This window comes from Tenrec ecaudatus, chromosome 2 (genome assembly GCF_050624435.1).
Source record: "Tenrec ecaudatus isolate mTenEca1 chromosome 2, mTenEca1.hap1, whole genome shotgun sequence".
Classification (NCBI taxonomy): Eukaryota; Metazoa; Chordata; class Mammalia; order Afrosoricida; family Tenrecidae; genus Tenrec; species Tenrec ecaudatus.
The window spans coordinates 77,441,347-77,468,770 of NC_134531.1; the positions used below are offsets into that span (position 1 = coordinate 77,441,347).

General features: G+C 38.2%; 1 protein-coding gene across 4 annotated transcripts in view; it reads left to right on the top strand.

Annotated features, from left to right (window-relative positions):
* The window catches only part of ZFYVE16 (zinc finger FYVE-type containing 16), a 62,022-nt gene that overhangs the window by 10,942 nt on the left and 23,656 nt on the right, over positions 1 to 27,424 (top strand). For 3 of the 4 annotated variants that reach the window (XM_075541220.1, XM_075541221.1, XM_075541222.1), the window contains 10 exons: positions 869 to 977; positions 4,610 to 6,876; positions 8,100 to 8,196; positions 11,006 to 11,167; positions 13,547 to 13,689; positions 15,625 to 16,000; positions 17,358 to 17,480; positions 18,188 to 18,343; positions 18,895 to 19,119; positions 21,996 to 22,078. In XM_075541220.1, coding sequence (XP_075397335.1) covers positions 908 to 977; positions 4,610 to 6,876; positions 8,100 to 8,196; positions 11,006 to 11,167; positions 13,547 to 13,689; positions 15,625 to 16,000; positions 17,358 to 17,480; positions 18,188 to 18,343; positions 18,895 to 19,119; positions 21,996 to 22,078 — 3,702 coding nt within the window. In that variant the 5' untranslated portion in view covers positions 869 to 907. The remainder of the gene's footprint in view (positions 1 to 868; positions 978 to 4,609; positions 6,877 to 8,099; positions 8,197 to 11,005; positions 11,168 to 13,546; positions 13,690 to 15,624; positions 16,001 to 17,357; positions 17,481 to 18,187; positions 18,344 to 18,894; positions 19,120 to 21,995; positions 22,079 to 27,424) is intronic. The other variant, XM_075541223.1, reaches the window with a different exon arrangement.

Consider the following 27,424-nt stretch of genomic DNA (forward strand, 5'->3'; position numbering starts at 1 on the left):
CAGCTGCTCATTACTAACTGCTTTGTTTGTTGATCATGTACTCACATACTAAAAGCTAAAATTCCTTTATTAGCTTTAGTAGTTTCTTAGAGCATTTTAATGTCTACGACCCTTCAGCTAGTTTATTTATTATTGAAGTCTGTTTTACTAATATCTTTCTTAACCTCATTAATGTGACATTATAAACAATGTTTGTTTGATCCCTCTTATTTTAATTGCTGTGATTTCCTTTCCTTTGGGGCTGCTTTTCTTTGAAAGTGCATGCTTTAGAAGGTCTTTTAAAAGCTTCGTGTGAATAAACTCTTTATTTGGGGGACATTTTTTCCCCCTCTAATAACTTGAAATTTATTTTCCTGGGTACACCTTGGTATTTTATCTCCATTCTCTGAATGTATTGTCCCCTTTGTTGTCTGTCTTCTGTTGTTGCTTTTAAGTCTGTTCCCAGGATTGTTGTTCCTTTGAAGATACTCTTTTCAGTCTTGCAGTTCTTTGTGGCTCCCTAATTACACTATGACTTTAAACAGTCCTTGGAGTTCCAGGTTGCTCAATCCCACAGTTTTTATGTGCAGTATTTTGTGTACAGTATGTTTATATAGCGTATAAGTATTTCTATTACTAATTTTAATTCTACCTAGAACTTATTTCTTTAGATAAATGTTTTAACATTTCTGTTAGTTTATGTATGCATTTGTGTAGTTGTGAGATTGGTTTCTCAAAATGTTATTTTAATGTGTATGTTGAGGCAATATTTCTAAGCTAATTATAGATGCATCAACACAGAATTCTTTGACTGTATTCCGTGGCATATAGTAGATAACTTGATATTACTCTATTCAAAAATCATTATATCATACCTTTTATTTTCTAGGTATACAAGAGTTAAATTCTGAATGCATCTACAGGTAGGATGGACAGTTACTTTAAAGCAGCTGTCAGTGACTTGGACAAACTCCTTGATGATTTTGAACAGAACCCAGGTTGGTTCATTTTTCATTTTTTTTTAGTAAGAGTATATTTTCAAAATATGTGTAATTCTGTTTATAGAGTACTCAAAGAACAATTTACATCGTTAGTTTCTGTAAAAAGTACATTTCATTATAGTATAGTAATTTACGTGTTCTTTTCTCGAGAATGCCCCACGTTTTGATTTTTTTCTTGACTTTCTGTCTTTCCTGTTATTGTTGGTGTTTCTATATCCTTTTTCAATTCTGTGAGGATTTAATTGACATATTTTGAGGGTCTTTCATTGGGTGCATATGTTTATTATTGTTGAGGGTTCCTGAGCTATTGTTCCCTTTATCATTGTGTAGTATCTGTTCTTATCTCTTACTACATTGTTTGCCTTGAAGTCAATCTTCTCCGAGATTAATATTGCTACCCCTGCTCTTTTGGTTACTGATTGCTTGATATGCTTTTGTCCAGTCTCTGATTTTTAATCTGTTCATGTCTTTGTTTTTGAGGTGTGTTTCTTGTAGGTAGAATCTTGATGGGGTTTTGTTGTTGTTATCCAATCTGCTACTCTCTGTCTCTTGACAGGTGCCTCTAGTCCATTAACAGTGAGATTATTGGTTTGTATTTGTTACTGTTATTTTGCTTTATGCGTGTGTGTTGTATGTATGTGTGTGTGTGTTGTATTTAGTTCCTTTGTTCTTTCTGTATCATTTCTTTGCTTTGGGTGTTCTCTCTGTGTTGCTTTTGTGAGGTATTTCCTTGTTTGTTGGTTTCAGGTTGGTGTGTTGTTGCTGTTGGTTTTTTTGGCTATAGTACTTCGTTGAGTATTTTTATAGTGGTGCTTTTGTGAATTCTTTTAGTTTCTCCTTGTCTTGGAATGCTTTCATTTTGCCATCATATTTGATTGATAATTTTGTTGGATACAGGATTCTAGGTTGACAGTTTTTTTCTTCTAGTACTCTGTATATGTCACTCCATTGCCTTCGTGCCTGCATGGTTTCTCCTGAGAAATCTGAGTATTCTAATTGATGACCCTTTGCGTGTAACCTTTGACTGTTCATAGAATTTTTTCCTTGCCCTTGATGTGAGACATCTTGACCACAATATGCCAGGGAGTTTTCCTTTTGGGTCTCTCCAGGCTGGGGTTCTTTTGGCTTCCTGAATAATGATCTTTTCCTCCTTTAAACATTGAGGAAAGTTCTCTTGCAGAAACTCTTAGACTGTTCTCTGTATGGGTTTTTTTATTTTCTGGAATCCCTGTATGATGCAGGTTGTTCTTAATTGTGTCCCATGTAGTTCTCATGCTTTTCTCAGCCTCTTTTGCATTTTTTCCCTTATCTTTTAGGTTGGAATCTGTAGATTTCTCATGTTGTTCCTTTATAGTGTTGTTTAATTCTGCTATTGTAGTGTTTGATTTTTGTGTCTCTGTTTGGAGTTTCTCTAGTGAGGTTACTAGCTTTTCTATTATTTTACCTTTACTCCTTGAGTGTTGCATGAGTGAAATACATTCTTTTAAATTCTTTTTCTGTTAAATCCATAGTCTCTTCAATATCAGACATTGCATTTAAGTCTGGTTGGTGTTTGGTTTTTGTTTCTGTTCCCCTGTGTGCACCAATGTCTTCTGTGGTTTCTTTGACACCTTGGAGTTGCTTTGGAGTGTTGGGTAGGTGGTGTCATTTGGGGGTGGTTAAGTGGAACAGTAGTGGGGTGGTGGACAGTTTATATTAAGTATCTGGAGGTGAGTGTTAGATTAGGTGTTAGGGGAGCAATCCGAAAGTGGGGGAGAAAGTGTTAGAGGAGGGAGAGTGAAAGATGCAATAGGTAATTAAAAAAAAAGTGGAAGGGATCAGTTAGGTTAAAGGGAGAAAGATTTGGCCCCAAAAATGCCTGCTTTGCAATGATGGAAGAACAGGTACAAGTATTTGATAGAAAAAACTATTTTAAAAGAGGTAGTAATAATATTAGCTCATGCTTTTATGAGAATGCAATGTAAAACAAGGTTTGACTAGAAGAAAAGTGAAACTAAAAGATAGGTTAATCGGGGTAGGAGGTAAAACTTTACATACTTAAAGGAAGGGGCAAGAGTAAAACACAGGAGAACTGTGAATGTATGTTAATTCGTGCTCTAAGCTTTGCCCAGTTTAGTCTCTGTTGTGGGTGCTAACTTTAGGTAGATGGTATGTTAGGGCACTAGCAAATAAATTAAATTTGGAGGTAAAAAGTAAGTAATAAGTATGAATTTCCCCCGTCCTTACCCCCATGTAGCTCGGTAGTCTGTGTTGTCTCTGCTATTGGGGAGCCCTGACTGGGGTATCCATAAGGGGTCTTCAGATCTGGATAGAGAGCCAAAGCAATTTATTTTTTCTTTTCCCTAGTCCCAGTCTGGTCTGTTAGAATTATGACCTGTTGCTCTGTGGTACCTACCCAGCAGCTAGCTCCTTGATTCACAGACCTGGGATTCTGCCTTTGGGTGGTTGAGTGCCTCAGGGTGATGACCAAGGGGATTCTAATTGGCTGATGTTGCTGCTCCCTGATTTTAGTAAATTTGTGTCTACTTATCTTTATGTTGAAAATCCTGTGGTCTGGCAGTGGTAGTCCTCTTAGTGGCTCCATGCGCTGTTCTCTGGGGAGTCCTTGCTGTGTGTGCTACTCGGTTGCTATCTTGCCAGGATCCCTCCAACACTTAACTCTATTTCTAGAGACTACTCTGGCAAAGTGGTTGCTGGTCCAGCAGCCACTGGAAATGCCCAGGCGAGCGCCAAGCCCAGCAAAAATATGCCTGGTTGCCCTCCTCCCATTTGCCAGCCTCCTCCTGCCTGCTGGCCTCCTCCCTCCTGCCACTCACCATAGTAGTGTATTACACTGAATGGAATCTATAACCAGAAGCAGACATAAGAAAACCAAAAGTTTCTCTGTAGGTACAATTTCCATATAAGAGAAGTCTTTAAAACCAATTTATGAACAAGCTAAAAGCAACTTGAAAACTCTGCAAAAACTGGTGTTTAATTACTACAACAGATAATATTTTCTTAGTGTTAGAAAAAGGACTAGCTTCCTGTCTGGTTGACCGAGGAAGTTAGATTGTCCGTCAGCAGTTCCTTAGTCTGATTTTTATGATGCAACTGAGTTACTGGTACAATTCACACCACTTTATGGAGTCTGTATTCAAAAGTAAGAAACCAGAAGTATTTTTAAGTCCAATAAAAAGTTTTAGATAAGGGGAAGATGGGAAGGGAAAGGGGAACCAATCACAATGATCTACATATAACCCCCTCCCAGGAGGAGAGACAACAGAAAGTAGGTGAAGGGAGACATCAGTCAGTGTAAGACATGAAAAAATAATAATAATTTATAAATTATCCAGTGTTTGGGAGGGAGGGGGGAAATGAGGAACTGATACCAAGGGCTCAAGTAGAAAGAAAATGTTTTGAAAATGATGGTGGCAACATATGTACAAATGTGCTGGATACAATGGATGGATGTAGGGATTGTGATAAGAGCTGTATGAGCCCCCAATAAAATTATTTTTTAAAATAGCTTTAGAGTATTACTTGGTGTAAAGAGATATCCACCTAGGTTGAAAGCTTTAGAAAATATAACATCTTCATAATTTTATTTCATTTCCATCTCCTGAATAATGTGTGTCTCTCTTAATTAGATCAACAAGATTATCTCCACGAAGCACAAAATGTGTATGATTCTAATCACTGTTCAGTTTCTTCAGAATTGGCCTCCTCACAACTAACTTCACCACTGCCAAAGGATCCACAATGCATTAATACTTTCGCCTCATCAGAAACGTCCTCTGAGACAAATCAGAATGCCCTAACTGAAACAACCCTTGAGGGACTGACTTCTGTACAAAGTGAAAAAAATGTCACAGGACTTGATCTTCTTTCTTCTGTGGATAGTGGTACTTCAGATGAAAGCAAGCCTTTGTACATGGGTCGGTGTGGTAAACCTGTCTGTGATCTGATAAGTGACATGGGTAATTTAGTTCATGTAACTGGTAGTGAAGAAGAGGTTAAAACATCATTGCCTGATGATTTTAAGTCTAATGTAGATTCTTTGATTGGATTGGATCCGTCCTCAGTGTTAGAGACTTTTTGTGTTTTTTCAGCAGATCATGTTAGTGATCCTGTCATAGAGGAACAGAATGATGCCAACTCAGAATTACAAAATAGAGAAATCTGCAGGGCCAAAGAGTTGACCAAGAAAACAGACACAGCTTTTTCAGATGCATGTAACTTCAGTGGATCAGAAAATGTAAAGGATAAAGAGATCTCTAATCAGTTAGAACCCGTTGACTTTAACGTGCCATCTGCTTTGATTCAACAAAGTTCTCAGACTTTTGCTGCCAAAGACAGTTTACAGCTCGAGGACCAGACGAGTGAGTTACTAAAAGATGATGGGTGTTCAGTAAAAGAGGAGGTAGATGCAGCCGTCGGAGCTGCCACCAAATCTTTAAAAGAAGTGGGTAGTAAAAGTGCTTTGCCTTGCACCCTTCCAGAAAATGAAAGTTTATGTTTAAATGATTCGAATTCACAAGAGGAAAATGTCAGAGTACCTGACTTTCCTTTTCAAGAAGATAAGGTTGCTTTATGTATAAAACAATCTGTAAAAGAAAACTCAAAAAATTTAAACATTAAAGATAATGATGAACTTCACGATTTCCATTCAACTGTCCATACTTCAAGTGAAGATGTACAATTCTCCTTGTCCTGTCTCCCAGTACCTGGATCTTTGTGTGGATCCTTAATGGAAAGTAAAGCTTGTGGTGATTGTTTACCTCACAGTGAGCAGAAAGATAGCATAGACAATGTGGTGACTGTGCAAGAAGAAAGACTGAAGAATGTTCTTCTCGCTGGGGAATGCTTTCAGGAGACTGAGCGCTTGAAACAGGAAAAATGTAAAAACATGCCCCCAGAGCTGGTAATTGAAAAAATAAGAGCAGAAAAGGTAGATCCTGTCCAAATTAGAACCTCTGTGGAATCTTTGAATTACCCAGATAGCAACAATCCTGCAGCTGCAGCACCTGTGATGGAGCTTTCCCTTGCTGATGCCCCAGAGTCACCTGATCACGGTGAAGGCCCTCCTTTTTCAAGCACTGATATCAATGGGCCAGACTTAGATTACTTCAATATTGATGAAGGCATGAAAAGCAGCACATTAATTAGTGATGCTGAACTTGATGCCTTTTTGACTAAGCAGTATCTTCAGACCACTAACATAAAACCCTTTGAAGAAAATGTAAGTGACTCAGTATCTCAAAAGAGTCCGATGGACATGAAAGGCCTAGTTGGTGGCGACACCAGTAATACATATTTCAGTGCCGAAGCAGGCACTACCGGGGAACATCCTGGCATTGATGTGATCTGTGGAGCCGTCAGCAAGCAAAGTACAGCAGAAAATGGCAGTCTTTCTTTAGGGGAAAACACAATTCCAACTGAACAAGGGTTATCTAGCAGTAAATCTGAGAGTCCAAATGAGTTATCAGCCTCTCATATTAACAATCAATCTGTTCACGTGGGAGGAGCCAGACCTAAACAGTTGTTTAACCTTCCACCCAGAGCAAGGACTTCAAAGGAACCACATAAGCCAGATGTTCCAAATACTCCCAGAAGTGAACCCAGTGAGGCAGGTGCCGTTGCTCCAAGCACTGGGACCACAGCTTCTACAGCTGACCCTCAGGTTAGCTTCAACTCTAACTACATTGACATAGAAAGTAATTTTGAAGCTGGATGCAGTTTTATAACTGCAAACGAAGACTCACTTCCTTTACCTGAGAAACCACACAAAGGAGGCTTGATTTTGGGCCAGAAACAGCCTCCTTGGGTTCCTGATTCAGAAGCTCCAAACTGTATGAACTGCCAAGTCAAATTTACTTTTACAAAACGGAGGCACCACTGCAGAGCATGTGGGAAAGTAAGTTACATTTTAAGTCTTTTTGTTCTTTAATTGACATTTCAATGAAATCTATGGCCCATAAGCTAATTAAAAGGAAAACGGCAAGGTCTCGTTTGTTTAGAGTAAGTGATTTTCTACCTACCAGTGGAAATAGATACGACCATTGCCACTTCACAGATTGCTTGATATTTTAGTAAAATACCACATTGTCACGGGTATTACTTGCCAGGAAATAAGGAACACCTGTTTAATTACTAATTTTTATGAAATATATGCCAGTAACACCCCAATCCAGGCTCAGGGCCTTTTGTCCTCTAATACATAATGTCAAGGCCATGTTCAGGGAAGTTAGTGTGGTGGTCAGTGTCCAGGGAAGCACTGAAAAGTGACAAGGCTGGAACAGGAAGTTGGAAGCATCTGAGCTCTGACTAAGCTCATGGTCTGTAAACTCTCAGGGAGAGCTGTAGAAATAATAGTGTGTTTTTTATTCAGCGCCTTTCAGCAAGATGTTGGTTTCAAATCAGTCTCAATCATCATGCAAAAATGCCAACTTTCTATTTTTAAACAATTAAAATAACTTCAGAAAGTTTTTGACTTATGAACCTCACCGCGTTGTCCCCTTTTTAATCAATTTCACCTAGAAATGATTGAAGAGAAATCCTTATCTGAAATACAGTTTTAAGTAGCAGAAATTTTAAGTGAAAATATAAAATAAATAACTGCCCCAAGTTATGGTAATTTAGGAAATTATTTATGTCATAAAGGAAATGGTATTTTGTTAATTAGGGTTTGGGTTGCCTGCCTCTTTCCAAAAGGTTTAAATATGTTTAAAACAAACAGATTTGAGGGAAGGGAGCATTAGAACTGATTATGATTATGTGTATACAACTCTTTAAAAATGATTTTAACTGTGGAAGTGTATTATATGTGAATGTCATACCAAGAAATCTACTAAAAGAAAGAAAATGAACTTGACCTATAGTTACCATGGGCGAAGGTGGGAAGAGTATTTGCTTAGGGCACATGGAGTTTATGTAGAATAATTTGGAAAAGGATATCAATAATGGTTGTACAACACCAAGAGTATAATCAATGGAACTGACATATATGTAGAAGTTGTTGAATTGTAGAATGCTTTGTTGTATATATTTTTGTCATAATTAAAAATAAATAAATTACACAAATAACAATGAGTCCAAGGGGGAAAAGTGAACACATTTGCCCGATTGTTTTTCATCCAGGTATTCTGTGGTGTCTGTTGTAATAGGAAATGTAAACTCCAGTATCTAGAAAAGGAAGCAAGAGTATGTGTAGTCTGCTATGAGACGATTAGTAAAGGTGAGTATGAACCTGACACATTTTCTTCCAGTTATTGAACGTATGCATGCAAACAATTGTTTGACTTACCTGTCTTAGGTGGGATGAGCCTTAGTTTTTTTCTTCTTACTGTTCTACTCTCACAATTAATACTGCCAGTGTTGGAAGGAAGCAGTCAGTGTCTGGAGTGACTGTCGATTAACTTTTTAACGGGTACAAGTCCCTAAATGCTGCATTTCATTGGTTTTGTCATCATCACTGTTATCCTCATCATCTTACTCTAAACTTCGTAGAATATCTACCTATACATAGTATCCAGTACTATAAATAGCACAAGACAAAAACACAGTTCCCACCTAAATAGGGAATAAAATACTGGGCAGTCATGTTTATGATTTTATAGATAAACTCATACAACTGCCACATGATTTGCATATTTATGTACATATGTGTTTATATGCTTGGTTTTGTTTTTCCCACTCTCTGAAACTTTAGGATTTTTTGGTGTGTTTCCATCATTTCCTCCGGCTTCTTGCCTAGCTACCATGATCAGCAGTCAAGGTGGTCTTATTTGAGTGCTCACAATGCCGTGTTATGTAAACCATGACTCAAGTGTACGTTCTTTTAAGGTCATCTTGGAATTTTCTAAGATTTGGTGATTATTTAATTCCCAGCAAACGTTACTTGGGATTTTTGTAGACCAGACCTGTGTAATAACTCAGGCACTACTTCCAGTTAACCAGGAGAATAAAAATCATTTTTTTTCTCTTTTGAATGAAGATAGCTTTTTTCAACAGTTACCCAAATAGTTCTGATGTGAGTCTGTTAGTCTGAGGTAAGCTGCCTTACTCTGCTGTTGACTTCTGCTCGGAGGATAGTAGAATGAATATTCACCTTTTGTAGTTTTGCAGTATCACCATTGTTTATGATGAGGTTGATTTATGTGTTTGGTTTTTCCTTAGGGTATTTCAATAGCCCAAAAGACAGCAGCTGGTGCTGCTAGACCAGGGAATCTGCTGAATTCAGAAATGTTAGAACAATCTCCCACTTAGTGATTTCTCCTGCTTTAAAAACAAAACAGCCGTGAATATTTGCAGCATTTTTCAGTTGGCAGATTGGAGTTTGGGCTGAGCACTGAGAAGAATTGGCTGTCAGGGTTGAAGTGGGGAGAGGGTACGTTTCACCAAAGAGATTTAATTAAATGCGAAAATCAAGCTTGGGTTGATCAGAGAAAATGTTCTGGAACAAAGTTATAAACTTATTTGTTTTATATATTTTATTTTGATATAGCATGTGGTTTCATGGTTCTATTTATCATTGAGCTGATGTACCAGAAGTACATATTAGGTTTATTTTAGGGTCAGCTGTAAGGTTTCAAGTAGCATATGGGAAAATAACATAAAATTAGAGGAGCTAGACGCTTCAAAGTTTGTGAGGCACCTTCCACGAAAGATTGAAAGAGAGTTTGAGTGGAGACTTTGGATAATGAGGAAGTTATGCTGAGACTCTGAATTTCAAGGAAACACCCATGAATGCCATTAGGGAGGTTTGAGACAAATTCAAAATCGCCCTTGCAGCCCAGACAAAGAAGTTTGTCATTTAGCAGTGTTTGAGGAAGAAGACAATTGTAGCAATGGCAGCATTTTTAGCAGGTCGGGGTTGACAGTGTTGAAGCTACCAGTTCAGTTATTTGGATGAAGGCTCACACAGCCCTATTCAGCCACTGGGTGTAGGTTCTGGAGCTCCAGCTGAAAACACAGTAGACTTCTTGTCTGCGTGAAACATTTCAATGTGGGGGATGAACAGTGAGTAAAGAAAATGCTTGAAGGTAACAGCACTCTAACTGAAAATAGAACAATGTGTGAGAAAGATAGTAACAGGCCAGTAATAAGAGAAGTAGTTTTTCATAAATTGGTTAGGGCATAGCTATATGAGTATACAAAAAGTGAGCAGAGACTGATAAATGTGAGATCAAGGTTGTGTGTATATATGGGAAAAATATTCCAGGCAGAGGGAACAATAAGAATGAAGGCTTGAGCTGGATAGTTCTTCCTTGTTAATGAGGAGGCTGGGTGGCTGGATCATAGTGAGTAAATGGGATGATAATTAGACATCAGGTCAGAAGGTGGTGGGAATGCAGATTATTTAGGACCTGGTGGCACAGTGATTAAAATGCTGGATCCTTAACTGAAAAAGTTAATGGTTCAAACTCACCTGGTGCTCTTGGAAACCCTATGGGGCAGCTCTACTCTTTCCTGTAGGCTTGCTAAGAGTCAGAATTGTCAGCAGTGGGTTGAAATTGAACCACTGTAATAACAATCTTTTTTCTCTTTACTCCAGTTAAGAAAGTGCTAAGGAATAGTAAACAGGGGGACAGTGAAGTGCCTTATGCCATAGAAGAATGACTGAACCATACTGGAAATAGGATCTAGGGGCACAAGGGCAGAAACAGAGTCCTGTCCAACCAGTATGATTTTCTGTAGTAGGGGTCAAACATGTCAAATCTAATATCTAGGTAACTGATGCATGCACCAGATCTACTGTGCTCCAACATGGCAGTGATTGTGAAGATAGGGCAGGAGTTGGCAGTGTTTTGTTCTATTGGGGCCGCTGTGAGTCAGGCCTAAGAGCAACAGCACTGAGGTGGAGGGTTGCCGACTGGAGTAGGAGCCTGTGCTAGCTACTCAGACATTAATCATTGCCGAGTGCCGCTTCTTTTTCTTGCTTGGATAGTCTTCTTTTCTCGTGACAACTAGGAAAATAGAATAATTATTTTAACATATTTTAAATCTCTCTCCCTTCCCACCCCCCACCCCCTCCATCTTTATAGCTCAGGCATTTGAGAGGATGATGAGTCCAACTGGTTCTAATCTTAAATCGAATTCTTGTGATGCCTCTACCACCATCCCGGCTACCCAGGAGACCCAAACATCTAGTAATTCTTCACCATCAGCTGTACCAAACTCAGCACTTAAACAACCATGTGCTGAAGGTAACTAGAAAAAAAAATGCTATGTCCCAGACTAAAGACTGATCATCTACATAGTCAAGATCTGGTAGGAAATCGAAAGCAGACTAGCTGCCAGAAAATTTTAGTGCAGGGTCTTGGTTACAAATGCATATTTGTATCGTCTGGACGAACACAGAGTAAATGCTGAAGTAACTTAGAAATTAGTCATGACATGAAGCACCTGCCTCCCTTAGCACTGAGGGGCCCAAAGGAGAGAGAGAACTTAATAGGGCCTGGTACAAGAACTCCGGAGGTGCCTGGTTTTCAGACCTGCGGGTGGCTGCTGCCCTAACGTCAGAATCGTCAGAGGGCCAGTAATAGGGTTGACGCTAGACTGCAGGACGAATTTTGGTTTACTGATGGGTAACATTGTTAGCTGCCATTAGTCGGTTCTGACTCTCAGTGACCCAGTATACAGCACAGCAGAACACTGTCTGGGCCTGGGCCCTCCTCAGCGATCCTCTTATGTTTGAGCCCATTGTCGTAGCCACTTTGTCAGTCCATGTTGTCAGGGGCTTCACTCTTTTTCTCTGCCCCTGTGCTTTACCAAACACGATGCCTTGAGAGAATGGTCTCTTTCTGACAGCATGGCCAAAGTGTGAGACAACGTCTCACCATCCTTACCTCTCAGGAGCATTCTGGCCGTACCTATTCCGAGACAGATTTCTTTGTGCTTTTGGCAGTCCGTGGTACTTTACTTATTCACCTGCACCATAATTCAAACATACTGATTCGTCTTCAGTCTTTCTTTTGCGTTGTCCACCGTGGGTGTCAGGAGCCCTCAGGGTCAGGGGACTTGCAGCTTTATCTGGTACTGCTGTTGCTGCAAAGATCCCTACAGAAACTAGGAACCAGACTCTTTTCATCTCCCACCAGTGCCTGCCATTGTCAGAACTTGAACAGAGACAGCTAGAAAGGGAGTATGGGAAGTGTAGTGTCTAAATCCTTAGCCAGCCCTCAAAGGACACTGCAGTGGAAGGTGGGCTTCACTGTGAGAGAGAAGGTTAATAGCTGCACATCTCCCATTCTTTCAAAAATCTTCTTTTAATGCTAGGATCTCTTTTTCTTATTATCTGCCATAGTTTAGGAACTTGAGGAAGGCAGGTGCAGATTTTTAAGCACAAACTGTTCATCTGTTACATGCTGGAAACAGTAAATGTCAGTTAATGCAGATTCTTCTAACAATTGTTTTAGACTTCATTTTTATCTTTTTTTTTTAAAGAAATCATTATTAGGTAGTTTTGATGCCCCCCCCCCTTTTATCTTCTCTGTAGCTATTTTCCACTTACTGTCATTGAGAAAAAGGATTATTTGTGTACATTGGGTAATATAGCTCTAAATCAGAATAAATTTGCATTAAAATATTTACAGATTGTTTTATATTGACAATCTAAATTATTACATTTTAAAAGTATCATATGTTCACTCACAATCAAGAATACGTGTATGATTTTGACATTTTTCAGTGTTAATCTGTGCTATGTTCCAAAAGGTAGATCACTGTTTTAAAATCATCTGGGAAAATAAATAAGTAAAATCATACGGAGGACGTGATTTTTGTAGTTTTCTGCTGTGGATCATGTAAAGTGGAAAAATTATGGTATTTGTAGTTATATTCTATCAACTTTGGGTTATTTGGGTTATGGTAATTTTCAAATATTAGTGGTGTTTAATATCCACGTTATAAGGATAAAAGGGGTACACTGCTTTTCTTAAGTAAATTCACTATAAGAAATGACCTCTGATTTATAAATGATCTTGTTTTTTTAATGCCCTTTTCCACTCCTGAATGTTTTACTTTGCATCTCTGCCACATTCTGCAGTCCACTGCATTTTTACCCGCCCCCCCCCCCTTAGTCCCTAAATGTGTTCACTTTCCACTCCATACTCAAAGACTCCTTCAGTAATGCAGGCTTTAAATCTGCCCCATTGTCATTAAGACATAACCTCTCCTGGCCAGTCCTTTTCCAAGTACCTCATTCCCAGGGATGCCCTGATCTAATACGCTGCCTTTGTGTGAATTAGAAAGACTTACCCACAGACTGGATGAATGACAAAATGTCATCTTTGCTTCTTTGCTGCCCGAAGCAGGGCTCACCACTGTACAGCAACAGCTCTGTAAGAGTGCTCATCCTCCAGGTTGTCATTTGTTATCCCCCTCTGTGCAATAACCAATTGGGCATTTCATTCATAGCCACCTGTGGCTTTCTGCTCTTTGTGTTTGTGTGAATGGTGTGTGTTAAAGAGAGTTGTAAAACTCAACCACATGCATGGCAAGTTTTACAGAGCTTTTAAAGACGTTTCCTGACCCAATTGCTGTAGTGCCAAATTAAAATAACTGACCTCTTCAACTTATTTCAGGACTGTGTTCCAAAGAACAGAAGAGAGTACGCTTTGCAGATGGTATACTGCCCAATGGTGAAGTTGCAGATACTACAAAGTTATCATCGGGAAGTAAAAGGTGTCCTGAAGACTCTAGTTCTCTCTTACCCGACATGCCCTTGGTAAGGAGTCTAAAGAATCGCCCAGTCATGCAATTTTATTTTGTAGATAATTCCTTGTATGATAATTTGATTTTGGAGTACTTTTTTTATAAAAATAATGCTTTGAGCCTCTTAGAGCTCAAGAAGAACTGAAATCATGTAATGAATATATTTTCAATTTTACCTTAATGTCAGTTGAAGACAATGGTTCTCAACCTTTTTGGTCTCGGGACCCCTTTATACTTGTCAGTTACTGGGGACTCCCTTGGGTTATGACTATTGATAATTATTCTTTTAAATTTAAAATGGAGAAAATTTTAGAAACTAGTTTTAAAAGTCATAAACTAGTTAGGTTAACAAAAACTATTTTTATGAAAAATAATATTCTTCAAAGGAATTTTATTGGGAAGAGTGGCATTGCTTTCCATTTTTATAGATTTCTTCAGGGTCTAGTTTAATAGAGGACAAATATATTTTCTTATGTGCTGCTTATTATTTGGTTAAATTATATGAAGACAAAGTTATTCAGTGACTCTGGAAGAGACCTAGAGTCCCTAGATGCCCATGTTTTGGGAACCACTAGGATTTCATTATTGAGTTTAGACAAACTTTTGTTTAGTGCTTTCATGCATACTGGGAATTATCTGGTGGCATTTATGTTCATATTTATATAAGAGGGCAAGTGTTAAATTGAAGATACCCAGTGTACAGACACAGCTCACTAAGAACACTCATTGTAAAATATCAAAGTACTCAGAGGCAAGTATTAATGTGTGAATTAATAATGTTTTCATTCATTAAACATTGGTGTTGGGTACCTAAGGAGTCCTGATGATGCTGTGGGCTGGATGTTGGGCTGCTAACCACAGTTTTGGTGATCAAACCCACCAGCTGCTCCATTGTAGGAAAATGAGGCTCTCTGCCTCCATAATGCTCTGTCATCTTATCTTAGACATCCTACCTATGGTCACTATGAGTCAGAATCGACTTGACGGCAGTGCGTCTGTTGAGTTACCTACTGTATGTTAGTCACATGGCTCATCTTAAGTATACAAAATTAGGCAAACTATTGCAGCTTGCATACTAAGTAGATGGAAATTGCTTGTCTGTCAACATGCTTGAGGTAGATTTTATAAGTAGCCACAATCACTGAAGGCACAATGCTAAGGCATTTCATGTGTGAGGATGTGATATTTTAACAAAATGAAAGTTTTAAATGGGACAGTAAGTATGATTTGAGTTCACAGATGATTCTCATTTACTGTTCATTCCGACTTGAGCCGTCTAAAAGGGGCTTTACTGAGACAGACGTGATGTGTGGTTCACTCCAGGTGGCTGCTGTCGCAGGATACATCTAACGCCCTGCTTGCCTCCCACCCTCCCTGCCCAAACTTTGTTGACGGTTACAAGGAGAGCCTTGGATTGAGCTAAACTTTTTTGCTTGTTGTATGATATGGTACAGGGTCCTGAGTTTCCCTTGCCTCATTTTTTATTTAAAAAATTTTTTTTTAAACTTTTCACTTTGTCATTAGTTTCTCCTCCAGTGTCTTGCAAAGCTAAAAGTAAAATACCTTACTCATACTTTTGAAATTAAAAGAAGTAAAGTGGTTTTGTGTCTTGGGATATTGTACATCAGAAAAATGTGTGAGCCCATTTTGGTTTTTATTTTATTGAAAGGGATTGTGCCGCTATTTATGTACATGAAGATTTTACATAAAGATGAATTGGGTTTTTTTAAGGTCATTTTATTGGGGGCTGTTACAGCTCTTATAACAATCCATGCATTAATTATATCAAGCATATTTGTACCTATGTGGCCCTGATTATTTTCTAAACATTTACATTCTATTTCAGCTCTTGGTATCGGCTCCTCTTTTTACCCTCCCCTCCATGACCCTTTGATAAATTATACATTATTATTAATTTCACTGATTTTTTTAATTCTCTATTTTACAGATGGTAAACACAGTGGATTATGCTCATTCTACAGAGGAAAAACCAAATGAGATAGCAGATAATACAAGAAATGAAGTTATTCAAAAACCTGTTCCTCAGGATATGGCTGTGGAGAAACTGCCTATCAACACAGGAACTGAAGGGCTCCCTTCTCCTGGTTCTTTTGTACGAGACAGTGACGTTTTTGCGGAAATCAAGCCACCATCTAGTCCTACTGGTGGTGTCGTGGTAGACAGTGTTTTACCTGCTGGTGGCATTTCAGATTATAATTTACTGTCTTGGATTAATAAGTATGTTTCCAATAAGATTAGTCTTCTACCTACTGATGAGCATGGCTTACCACCACTTCTGGTGACATCTAGAGAAAAGGAATCAGGTAGGAGAGAGTGGTTTGTTTGTTTGTTTTTTATTTAAAGACTGCTCATGATTTTTTGGTTTTGTATGAAATGCATTAAAAAAGTTTTTTAAAATTTTAAAAGGTATGATAGGGAACCTGATAGACATTTGGCTGTGAAAAATGTTTCTGCTGTATTAGAAGGTTTGTTTTTAAGTCACATTGATAGCCAATGAGAAGAGTGTAGGAACTGAGAGTAAAAAAATTGTTACCCATTCTGCTACTTGTAAGGAGAACTGGTAGGCACTTTTGGATTTGTCTGCTAACTACAAGATTGGTAGTTCAAACCCACAAGCTTCTCTTCAGAAAAAAAGATGGAAATTGTCTGTTCCTGTAAAGATCAGAAACAATACAGTGACAGTGGGTTTTTATTCTGCTACTTTGCATGACTCGATGCATGTTGTTTAATCTTGTTGGGCTCTGTTTCTTCAGTAAAGAAGAAAAGGAACCAGGTGATCTGTAGGGTCCTTTTCAAGCTGGAGATACGGTGGCCAGCTCCCACCTCAGCTGGTTTCCCAGGACAGGTCTTTGTCATGGTACGCTTTGTGCTGCCACACCGTGAAATGATTATGTTCTCTGAATGTAAACACTAGTAGGAGAGGAGAATGAGGGATAGGGTTTTGTTCCGTTAGTCAGAACCATATCACCAACGTCGCTATAGTGGCAAAAAGTATCTTAAGTCTGAGTCTTTGCCTTCCATATTTTCCTCCTGATTGTCGATATGAATTTTTGCTATCTGATGACTTTCACAGAGGGTACATTTTTGGAAGGATAATTGGCGTGACTAGCCAACTGAAATCCACTATACAAAAATAGTGCTTTAAATCTTTACAGGTGGTAAAATTGTATAAATATACTGTATAGTCAACACACTTTTATTTATCAAATTTTCAAGACTCATTACTTGCATTATACAGGAGACCTGGTGGCACAGTGGCTAAGCAATCAGCTGCTAACCGAACGGTGGGTTTGAACCCACCAGCTACTCTGTGCCAGGAAGACATGGCAGTCTGCTCTATAGGCTTCACAGCCTTGGAAACCCCGTGGGCAGTTCTGCGCTGTCCAGTAGCATCTCTGTGAGTTGCAGTCAACCCGACAGCATGGGTTTGCTTTGGGTTTTATGTGTATTACAGTTCTAATGTCTTTACACGGGGAAAGTAAAAAGTCTATAACAATTGTCCAGAGTTTTGATCGAGTCTACAAAGCTTGGTTGCTTTTGTTTTGAAATTTGGTTAGTCATTGTTAGGGTTTAGAAATAATTTCTTTGTAAGCACATTTAATGTATGTTTCCATTGCAAGTTGTATTTATCATAATTATGATGTTGCTTTCATTATTTAGTGCCCATAGTTGAAGACCAGCCATCTCATGAGCAGATTATTTCGCTGCTTGAAGCTGAAGGGTCACATCCTGTTACATTTGTCTTAAATGCTAATCTACTCGTGAATGTCAAGTTAGTATTTTGTAAGTAATGAGTCACCTTTCTTTGCCTAATTGGTAACCAGGATTTTGGAACTAATGACATCTTCAAATGAGATTTTAACAGACAACAGAGAAAGCAATGTCAGATACTGGGTTTTTTTTAAGTAGATAGAACCATAAAGAAATGTTGTAAATGTATATGCCTTTGAACTTGAAATAGCTGCTTTGGGATTTTTATTATCATCTTCCAGTCAGTCCGAGGTGAAGGTCCTGGGCTTATAACTGAATTGTATTTTGATGCTCATGGAACAATTGACTGATCTATTTTGATATTTGATAATTGGATAAACCAGAATCCTGATTATTAGCAATAAAAGATGATTTTTAGTGTCATAGTACCCAGTTAAAAGGAAAGAAGTAAATCATCGATTTTAACATCTATCAGCTTTTCATTCTCTTTGAGACTAACCTAATTCTTAACCACTACCTTTTAGTGTGTAGTATGTATCTTTTACTTATGTGTTGTTTGATTCCTTAAGAGAATCCTTTATGTAAAAAATGATGTCTTTGTGTGTTCTCTCTTTTTTTTTTTTACATTAACCTTATACAGTTCATCTTAAAGCTATTGTGAGGAGAGCTTTGGAAAAATAGGAATTTGAAAAGTTGTGCGTCGTGCAGAGGACAATTATTTGAAGTATTTTTTGTTAATATAAGTTGACATTTATAGTTCTATGCTTTTATCACTTAAGATTCCTCAGACAAATATTGGTACTTCACAACCAATGGATTGCATGGCTTGGGACAGGCAGAAATTATTATACTATTGTTATGTTTGCCAAACGAAGATACTTTTCCTAAGGACATCTTCAAACTATTTATCACCATATATAAGGATGCTCTAAAAGGTACAGCATTTTATTTTGAACTTTTCAGACCAGGGAATGGATAAATTACTAAAGGCATTTATGCTTTTGGCTATGATAACTTTCTAAAGTTTTATTTTGAGATGAGATTGCTGATTTCTTTAAAGGTTCTTAATATCATTTCCAAGCTCCTTAAAGATAACATTTTATGTCATCAGAGTCTATACACAGACATTTTGATTATTTTAATGTAAATAAATATGCCTTGTTGATTGTGTGTGCCTATGTTTTATTTTGCTTTTATTGAGGAGATGATAGAATGTTTTTGATTTGCCTGATCCAAAGCAGTAAGATGAAAAAATGTTAAGTACCTATGCTGGAAACACTTTCCGTTTTTGTTCATAATCCTGAGTTCTCCAGTAACAATTCATCTTTGTGCACAGAGTGATCAATAGATGCTTCTTTAAGAGTGGAAATAAGGAGAAAGAAAAAACAAATTTGCATTGCCCTTATGTATATTATGATAAGATCGTCTAACTGAGAAGACTTTAAAAAAACTAACTTAAAATATTTACTAATTATTTTGTTTCTAGGAAAATATGTAGAAAATATGGACAATGTTACCTTTACTGAGAGTTTTCTCAGTAGCAAAGATCACGGAGGATTCCTGTTTATCACACCTACTTTTCAGAACCTTGATGATCTCCTGTTACCCAGTAATCCTTTTCTTTGTGGAATTCTTATCCAGAAACTAGAGATTCCCTGGGCAAAGGTTTTCCCCATGCGTTTAATGTTGAGATTGGGTGCAGAATATAAAGGTAAGCTTTAGCATGATAAGCTAGATTGCATGGGTTCAAATATAATGAATATAAAATAATTTAAAATGAATCTTTGAATTAATTAATAGGACTACATTTGTTATGTATTTTTAAAATTCAAACCAACCTCCTTTTGCTATCAAATTAGTCTAGATGACCAAGGTATGTCATAAAGATGTACAAAAATTGACATTAATTTTTTAATTTCAAAATAAACCTAGGGAAACTTAGTATTATTTTTTTGTAAAAGAGTCCCTAAAAGCTTGTGCTGTTGGGACTTCATTTTTTTTATGTTGCTTGCATATTAAGAAGGTAAGGTATTGCCACTCATTAAGCCAAAGACAGAGGATTTTTTGATATTTAGTGCCAGTTCTTTCAGTTGACAACTGTAATCAAAGGGTAACTATTTTTAGGGAAGGAAATACTTGAAACTGGTTCTCATTTTTCTAAGCTACAGGTTCCTTATTTTTATCATCCAAAAGTGATGTGGATTGCATTGCTTGTGTGTGTGTGTGTTTGTGTGTGTGTGTGTACTTACGTGTGCGTGCTCGTGCTTGCATGCAGGAGTGTATGCTTACGTATCTACCCTTACTAAAAACAGAATATGAAGCTGTTTTGAAATAATGATTATGTATATGGTTATTTATAAGTTGAAATAATTTCTATTATTAAACTGATGAATTTCCACCCTTTCTTTATTCCTGATTTTTTTCTCCAAAAAATACATACTGCATATTACATCTAATTAATTTTTAGACATATGATTAATATAGTGGTTCTCAACCTGTGGGTTGCAACCCCTTTGAGGGTCAAATAACCCTTTCACAGGGGCTGCCTGATTCATAACAGCAGCAAAATTGCAGTTATGAAATAGCAACTAAAATGATTTTATGGTTGGGGGGGTCACCACAACATAAGGAACTGTATTAAAGGGTCGCAGCATTAGGAAGGTTGAGAATCACTGTTCTAATATAAAGTAATAGATATTTCCCTGGAGGAGGAAAATTAAATGTAGAAAGTGATAAATGTGAATATTAATGTTTCAAAATGGACAAATTCAGTGAAAGATAAATTTATTTCATTTCTTATACTTTGTAAATTTTATTAAACTCTGATTTTAGAGAAGGCCGAGTTTACCTGCTCCCCTAAAGATTCAGAGTCTTGGAAATCCTATGTAGGGTCTCCATGAGTCAGGATCTACTCAATGACTGGGGTTTAGTGTTTAAAGGATTTTTAAGACATGATGCTATTAAGTTGTATAGAAAATTACAAAATTCAACCTTTAATTTTTGATATTATGTGTATCAAAGAGCTTAAGAAATTTCATTTTGAGTCAATTCAGTCTAGTATTTTTAAATCTCTGACACTGATAAAAGCTGTATTGCGGAGTAGAAAGCTTGATGGTGTAGGCGTTGTCTGTTCGACTGCTAACCTCAAGGTCAGCAGTTTGAAACCATCAGCTGCTCTGCTAGAGAAAGATGAGGCTTTCTGTTCCCATAAAGAGTTATAGTCTCAGAAACCCACAGTGGCAGTTGTGCCTTGCCCTGTAAGGTCTCCATGAGTTAGAATTGACTTGATGGTAGTGAGTTTTTTGTTCTGACTCTTGGTGATCCTGTAGGACAGAGTAGAATTGCTTCCTAGGATTTATGAGACTGTAGGTCTTTTCAGGAGCAGAAAACCTCATCTTATGGTTAGGAACCCCATGGCTAACCCAAAGCATCACCAGAGATCCTTAGAGTAATGTACTTCTAAAACCTACTGCCATCGAGTCAATTTTGACTAATACACTAGCTACTCTTCAGTCATTATGGTATATATCATCTACAAATTTGGCTCGTCTTTTTTCCTGAGATAGAAAGTAGGGAAATTATGGAGCAACATAAGGGACCTTGCGATAGTTCTTGAGAGGTGAACTTGCAAAGCCGCGCTTGCTGTGGACTGATGGTGAGTAAAAGCTATGTTCAGAATTCTTTGTGTTCTGAATTTTAGATAGAAACGTTGATATCCAGGCGTCTGTAGAGGGAGTTCTGGTGGTGCTCTGGTATAAGCCTTGGCCTGCTAACCTAAAAGTTGGTGGTTCAAAGCTACCACATGAGCTGTAGGATTTCTAAAACCCTAGGCAGTTCTACATAGCTCTTCATATGTCACATGGGGTTGCTGAGTCAAGATCAACTTGATGGCAACTAACAGCAATAACTCTGACTCCGAGTCCCTATAGGACAGGGTGTAACTGCCCTTGTGGGTTTCTGAGACTGTAACTCTTTACAGGAGTAAAAAGATCTAGTCACTTTATTCTTAATTTCCTAGTTGCCACGTTTTTATGGTAACGCATATAGTAAAGAAATTAAATACTTTGGAATCAACCAAGCCTAGTTTCAGTTTGTTTCACCACTGATTAACGTATTTGTAGTGAGCAAGTTTGCTAGTCTGTCTCAACTTTCTCCTCTGTAAAGTAGGCTGAGTAGGATTTAATTAAGAAAATACAAACTCACAGCTCAGTATAGCATTTAGTAGATGCACAAAACCAAAAGCCAAACTTGCTGCCATTGACTTGATGCTGACTCATAGCGACCCTATTGGACAGGATAGAATTGCCCCCATTGGGTTTCCGTTTTCGTAACTCTTTTGGAAAGAGTTTTCTCTCCCACCGAATAAATATACAGTAAAGGTGAATTTCATCTGTCCTTTTCCCTTGAAGAACTGACTGGATGGTATCTAACTACAGTAGCAGAATTGGGGTCAGCAGATGTCATTTATGATTGGTGTTTCTTAATGAGTTGTTCAAAGAAAAAAGGGTGGCGGAGAGAATTGCAGGTGCTACATTCAGCACTTCTTTAGTTATTCTCAGAAACCAGCTTTCCTTCTTTATGTTTCAGCATATCCTGCACCTCTAACAAGTATCAGAGGCCGCAAACCTCTTTTTGGAGAAATAGGACACACTATTATGAATTTACTTGTTGTGAGTAATTTAAATACTTTTATTAATATGTATGTTTATACTGTCACCCAGATTGATTCAGCAGATATCACAGATTTATAGTTCCCTATTTTAATTTGGCACGTTGAAAGTTCATTTATAGTAAATTCTACTTTATTTAACATAAATGGGCTCTTATTTTTTGACAAATTGCTTTTCAGAATATAATAGCTTCTGAAAATGAAGTGCTTGCTGATCCTTCAGTATGGATTGCAATGCAGTGTAAAAATGAAAACAAAACAAATCCTCAAAACATGACCAGTAGACAACATCATGACAGATAAACAGAAACAGTCGAACAGCTAGGGACTTCATTTTGTTTGAATCCACAATTAATGTTCATAAAAGCAGTAGTCAGAAAGTCAAGAGGCCTCCTGCATTGGGAGAGCCTGCTGTTCAAGATTCTCTACAGGGTTTGAGTAAGGAACTCCCTTGGAAAACGAAGGTGCGCCTGATCCAATGTGATTTGACTCAAGATCTGTATTTTCTTTGAGGGAGAGGAACAGATACAATGTTAAAACAGGTTTCCTACAAAAATTAAATGCTCCATAGTATCACAGTAGCACATATTTGTGAAGTGGTGAACAACTGTTGTGCACTTAATAAACCAAATAAATGCAAAACAAACAACAACAAATATATATATATAAAACAGCTCCTTATTTATGTGCCACACCCTGAAAATAAGAAGACTCAAAGAGTGTGACTGCAACAATAGACTTGAACATTGTAACAGTTGTGAGGACGGTACAGGACCAGGCAGTGTTTTGTTCTGTTTTATTATAGGGCTGCTATTTGTTGACACCAACTCAATGGCACTTAACAACAACAGCAATTTATGTGCAAGAGAGCAGTGGTACTCCACAAGTAGACTTTTTACCTTCCCTGGGGAAGAGCTAGGTTCCATTCCTGGCCAGGTTATCTTAAATGTATCCACAGTCTGTCAGCGAAGGCTTTATGTTGCTGTGGTGCTAAATCGAGGTTTCAGTGGAGCTTCCAGATTAACATAGAAATTCTATTGATCTATTTCTTAAAATCAGCCGATGAAAACTAATGAATCATACTTCAACCCAACTGTGCATGGTATTACCATGAGATGAGAGCTGACATGCAGCATTTATACGCTCCTGGCTTTGATTGATTTTGGGTTCATTCTACTTCAGTTCCTGTGTACTCATAATGTGAGGCTGCTACATAGTTGTTGAACTTTTAAAAAATACATGCATAAAAGTCAGTTTTGTGATTTTGAAGAAACTGTATCTTGAATCTCTTCATTTGTATTGGGATGGCTTGGATTAAATTAGGTCTCAAGATCCTTTATACCTCTGATTTCTGTAACTGTATTTACCTATTACCATAGCATTATGGATTGAATTATGATTCCCGAAATATGTGTGGGAAATCCTAGCCATTTAACCTGTGGTCATAATCCCATTTGAGAATAGCTTGCCTTTGTTATAGTGATGAAGACGGATTAGTGTAGGGTGTATCTTTCTTTAGTCTCTTTCGGACTAGAGAGAAGTTAGTCCAGGAGCAGAGCAGAATTTGGGGAAGAGAGGTCCCAAGACACATGAAGATCACCCAAGAGCAAAAGCACAAAGAAACGAGAAAAAAAGACCTTCCCCTAGAGCTGGCACCCTGAATTTGTACTTCTAGCTTCCTAAGCTATGAGAAAAGATAGTTCTGTTCATTAAAGTCACCTGCTTAGAGGGTCATGGATTGGATTATGTCCCTCCCAAATATATATGCCAACTTAGCTGGGCCATGGTTCTCAGTGATGTGATGATGATGATGTGATCAAGCAATCTTCTGTAAGGTTATTAGGGTGGAATGGAACATCCTTAGGTTACATCGCTGGTCCCATGCAAGAGGAATGTCTCTGGAGTGTGGCCTGCATCATTTTTTATTTTAAAATGGATCAAAGAAGAGAGACAATAGGACCTACTACCACCCAGAAAGAACCAGGAGTGGGCCTCGCCCTTTGGACCTGTGTCCCTGTGATGAGAAAATCCTATAACCAGGGGAAGATTAATGCCAAGGCCCATGGAACTCTTCCTGGCGTACTAGACCCTGTGATCTACAGGAAGAGATGAAAAGAGACCAAGGAGCTGGCACCCTGAATTCCGACTAAAGTATGAAATGTATGGACAAAAGGGTGAACCATGAAGAATGCATCAAAAGAAGCGATACAGAGTCACTATCAGAAATAATTGGTCAGATTTCAGCCAGTGCAGGAGGCAACATATGCTCAAGGACCAATGGCCCTGAAAGACGCCCAAGCTGCATTGCAGGAATGGGTTTAAAAAAAAATTTTTTTTTTAAAGCAAGGTTCCAGGAATTAACAATATATCAGCTGAGATGTTTCAACAACAATGGGTAGAGTGCTTGAAGCACTCACTCATCTATGTCAGATAATTTGGGAGAGAAATACATAAATGACCATCTAACTCCGCGGTTCTCAACCCCATTAATGGTCAAACGACCCTTTCACAGGATTCGCCTGATTCATAACAGTAGCAAAATTACAGTTAAGAAGTATCAATGTAAATAATTTTATGGTTGGGGGGTCACCACAACATGAGGAACTGTATTAAAGGGTCACAGCATTATGAAGGTTGAGAGCCACTGACCTAACTGGAAGAGATTGTATTTGTGCCTATTCCAAAGAAAGATAATCCAGTAGAATTTGGAAATTATTGAACAATGTCATGATCACGTGTAAGTGAAGTACTGCACATAATTGAAAAACAGCTGCAGCGACATAGACAAGGACTGCCAGAAATTGAAGCTAGATTCAGAAGAGAACCCGAAACAAAGGATGTCAGATGGAATTTTAGTTCAAAGCAGAAAATAACAGAAAGATGTTTACTTACGTGTCATTGACAGTGTAAGAGCATTGAACTATGAATAATAAGTTATGGATAACATTATGAAGGATGAAATTCCAGGTGACTTGATTATGGCCATGTGACTCCTGTGCACAGAACAAGAAGCAGTTGTTTGAAAAGAGCAAGAAGCTACTGTGTGATTTACAGTCAGGAGAGGTGTATGTCAGGGTTATATACTTTTACCATACACCATGTGTGTGTTAATAAAATAATCCAAGAAAATCATCTGTACAAAGATCATGGCATCAGGATTGGAGGAAAACTTCATTAAAAACCTGTGATATGCAGATTATATTACCTTACTTGCTGAAAGCAAGGAAGACTTAAAAGTATTTCCTAATGAAGATAAAAGACTACAGCCTTCAGTATGGATTACAACTTAAAACCAAAATCCTTACGACTGGGCCAATAGACAACATAGTCCTAAATATGGAAAAATATTCCTGTTAAGAATTTCATTTTATGAGGAGCTGATGCCAGGGGCTTAGGTGGAGAGCAAATGTTTTGAGAATGATGAGGGCAATGAATGTACAAATGTGCTTTACACAATTGATGTATGTATGGATGGTGATAGGATTTGTATGTGCCTCTAATAAATGATTTAAAAATTGCATTTTACTAGACTCCACCATCAGTGCTCATGGAAGTAGCTGTCAAGGAATCAGGATATATTGCTTCGAGCAAGTCTGCTGACAAAGACCTCTTTTAAGTGTTAAAAAGTAAAGACATCACTTTTGAGGCCTAAGGTGTATGTCTTAGGGTGTGAAATTTAAGAAGAAAATAGCTCATCTTTGCCACATGCACTATGAGAATGAAGACCATTCTCAGTATCCAGATGACGACATTCCAGAGAATGTACATTATTTCCCTAAAGAGATGCACAGTTATTAAGGGCCCCAGGGGAAGCCATTAGTCACATCAATGTAGAACTCCTTGGAAAGAAAAACAAGAGCTTTCATGTTCACAGATCGAGGGGAAATGGAAAGGAACTGGCTAGTCTGAACTCTCTGTGGTAGTATACAGAACATGACCAAGGGTGTTACACTGCACTTACCATACAAGACCAGGTCTCTGTGTGCTCATTTCCACCATCAGTGCGGTTGTTCAGGAGAATGGATCTCTTGCTGAAATCCATAACTTCTTGGGTGAAATGTACATCTGGGGGGTTTATATGAGGACAGGTGCTACTTGTTCCATTTCTCAAGCCCAGAAAGATGAGTTAATTCTTGAAGGCAACAACTTTGAACTTGTATCAAATTCAGCTGCTTTAATTCAGCAGGCCATGACAGTTAAAAACAGGATATCAAAAAATTTTGGTGTGTTACATATGTTTCTGAAAAGTAACGGTTTAGCAGGCTGACGATAAGATCTAAGATGTGTTCAGCTCCACTTTAGAGAATTCCTTTAGACCTGCCTTTGAGGCTTTGATGCAATAAAATTTATGTAAAAAAATAAGTTAGTAAAATGGCTAGTTTAGTAGAAGTGAGTAAGTTAACCAGTCCCGACAAGTTACAAATCCATGGGTCAGATGTAGGATGTAGGCTTCTCCTGACTCATGTAGCTGTGGGGGCTGATGAACCCAGTATTAGTAGGAAGATGATAGGCTAGTGGCAGCAGAGTTGAATAAATCTAATGTTGACTGGTCAGATGGAAAGCTGATGATGACTTTATGATTGGCAGACAAGAACTTCAGAGTACCAAACGTCACTAAACCAGATACAGGATCCAGACCTAGAAACAGCAAGCAAGCTTTTTTGTAGTGCCCTCATATATTAGAAGTAGGCCACTCCCCTGAGGGAATTGTTTTTCATTTGATCGGATCAGGATTGTGATCTTACTAAGAGTGTTACATCCCACCCTGATCTTAGAACTGACTGGATGGATGCTCCTGGCAGGCCCTATTACGGAGGTGATTGCATCGTACTAGATAACATCAGTGGGAACGAGGTCTTAACTGCTAAACCATCGAGAATCCTGGTCCAGCCAGTTAACACAAAACCTATCAGTTCACCTGACCCAAGTCATGGTATAAAACCTATCAGAGTTCACCTGACCCAAGTCATGGTATTTTTAATTGCTTCCTGCATGTGAAAGCAGGATAGTGAATAAGGAACAGAAGAATTGATTCCTTTGAATAGTGGTGGTAGCAAGAAATATTAAATATACCATGAACTGCCCGGAGAATGAACAAAGCTGTGTTGGAAGAACAGACAGAATACTCCTTAAGATGGCAAGACATAGTCTCACATGCTTTCGTCATGTCAAAGGAGGGACCAGTCCCTGGAGGAGTATCTCATGCTGGATAGAAGATGAGTGAAAAAGAGAGACCTCATTCAGCTGAATCGACACATTGAACACCATCATGACACCATGAGGATGGTGCAGGATCTGGTGTACACAGGGTCACTGTGAGTCGGAAATAACCATCACAGAGAGTACA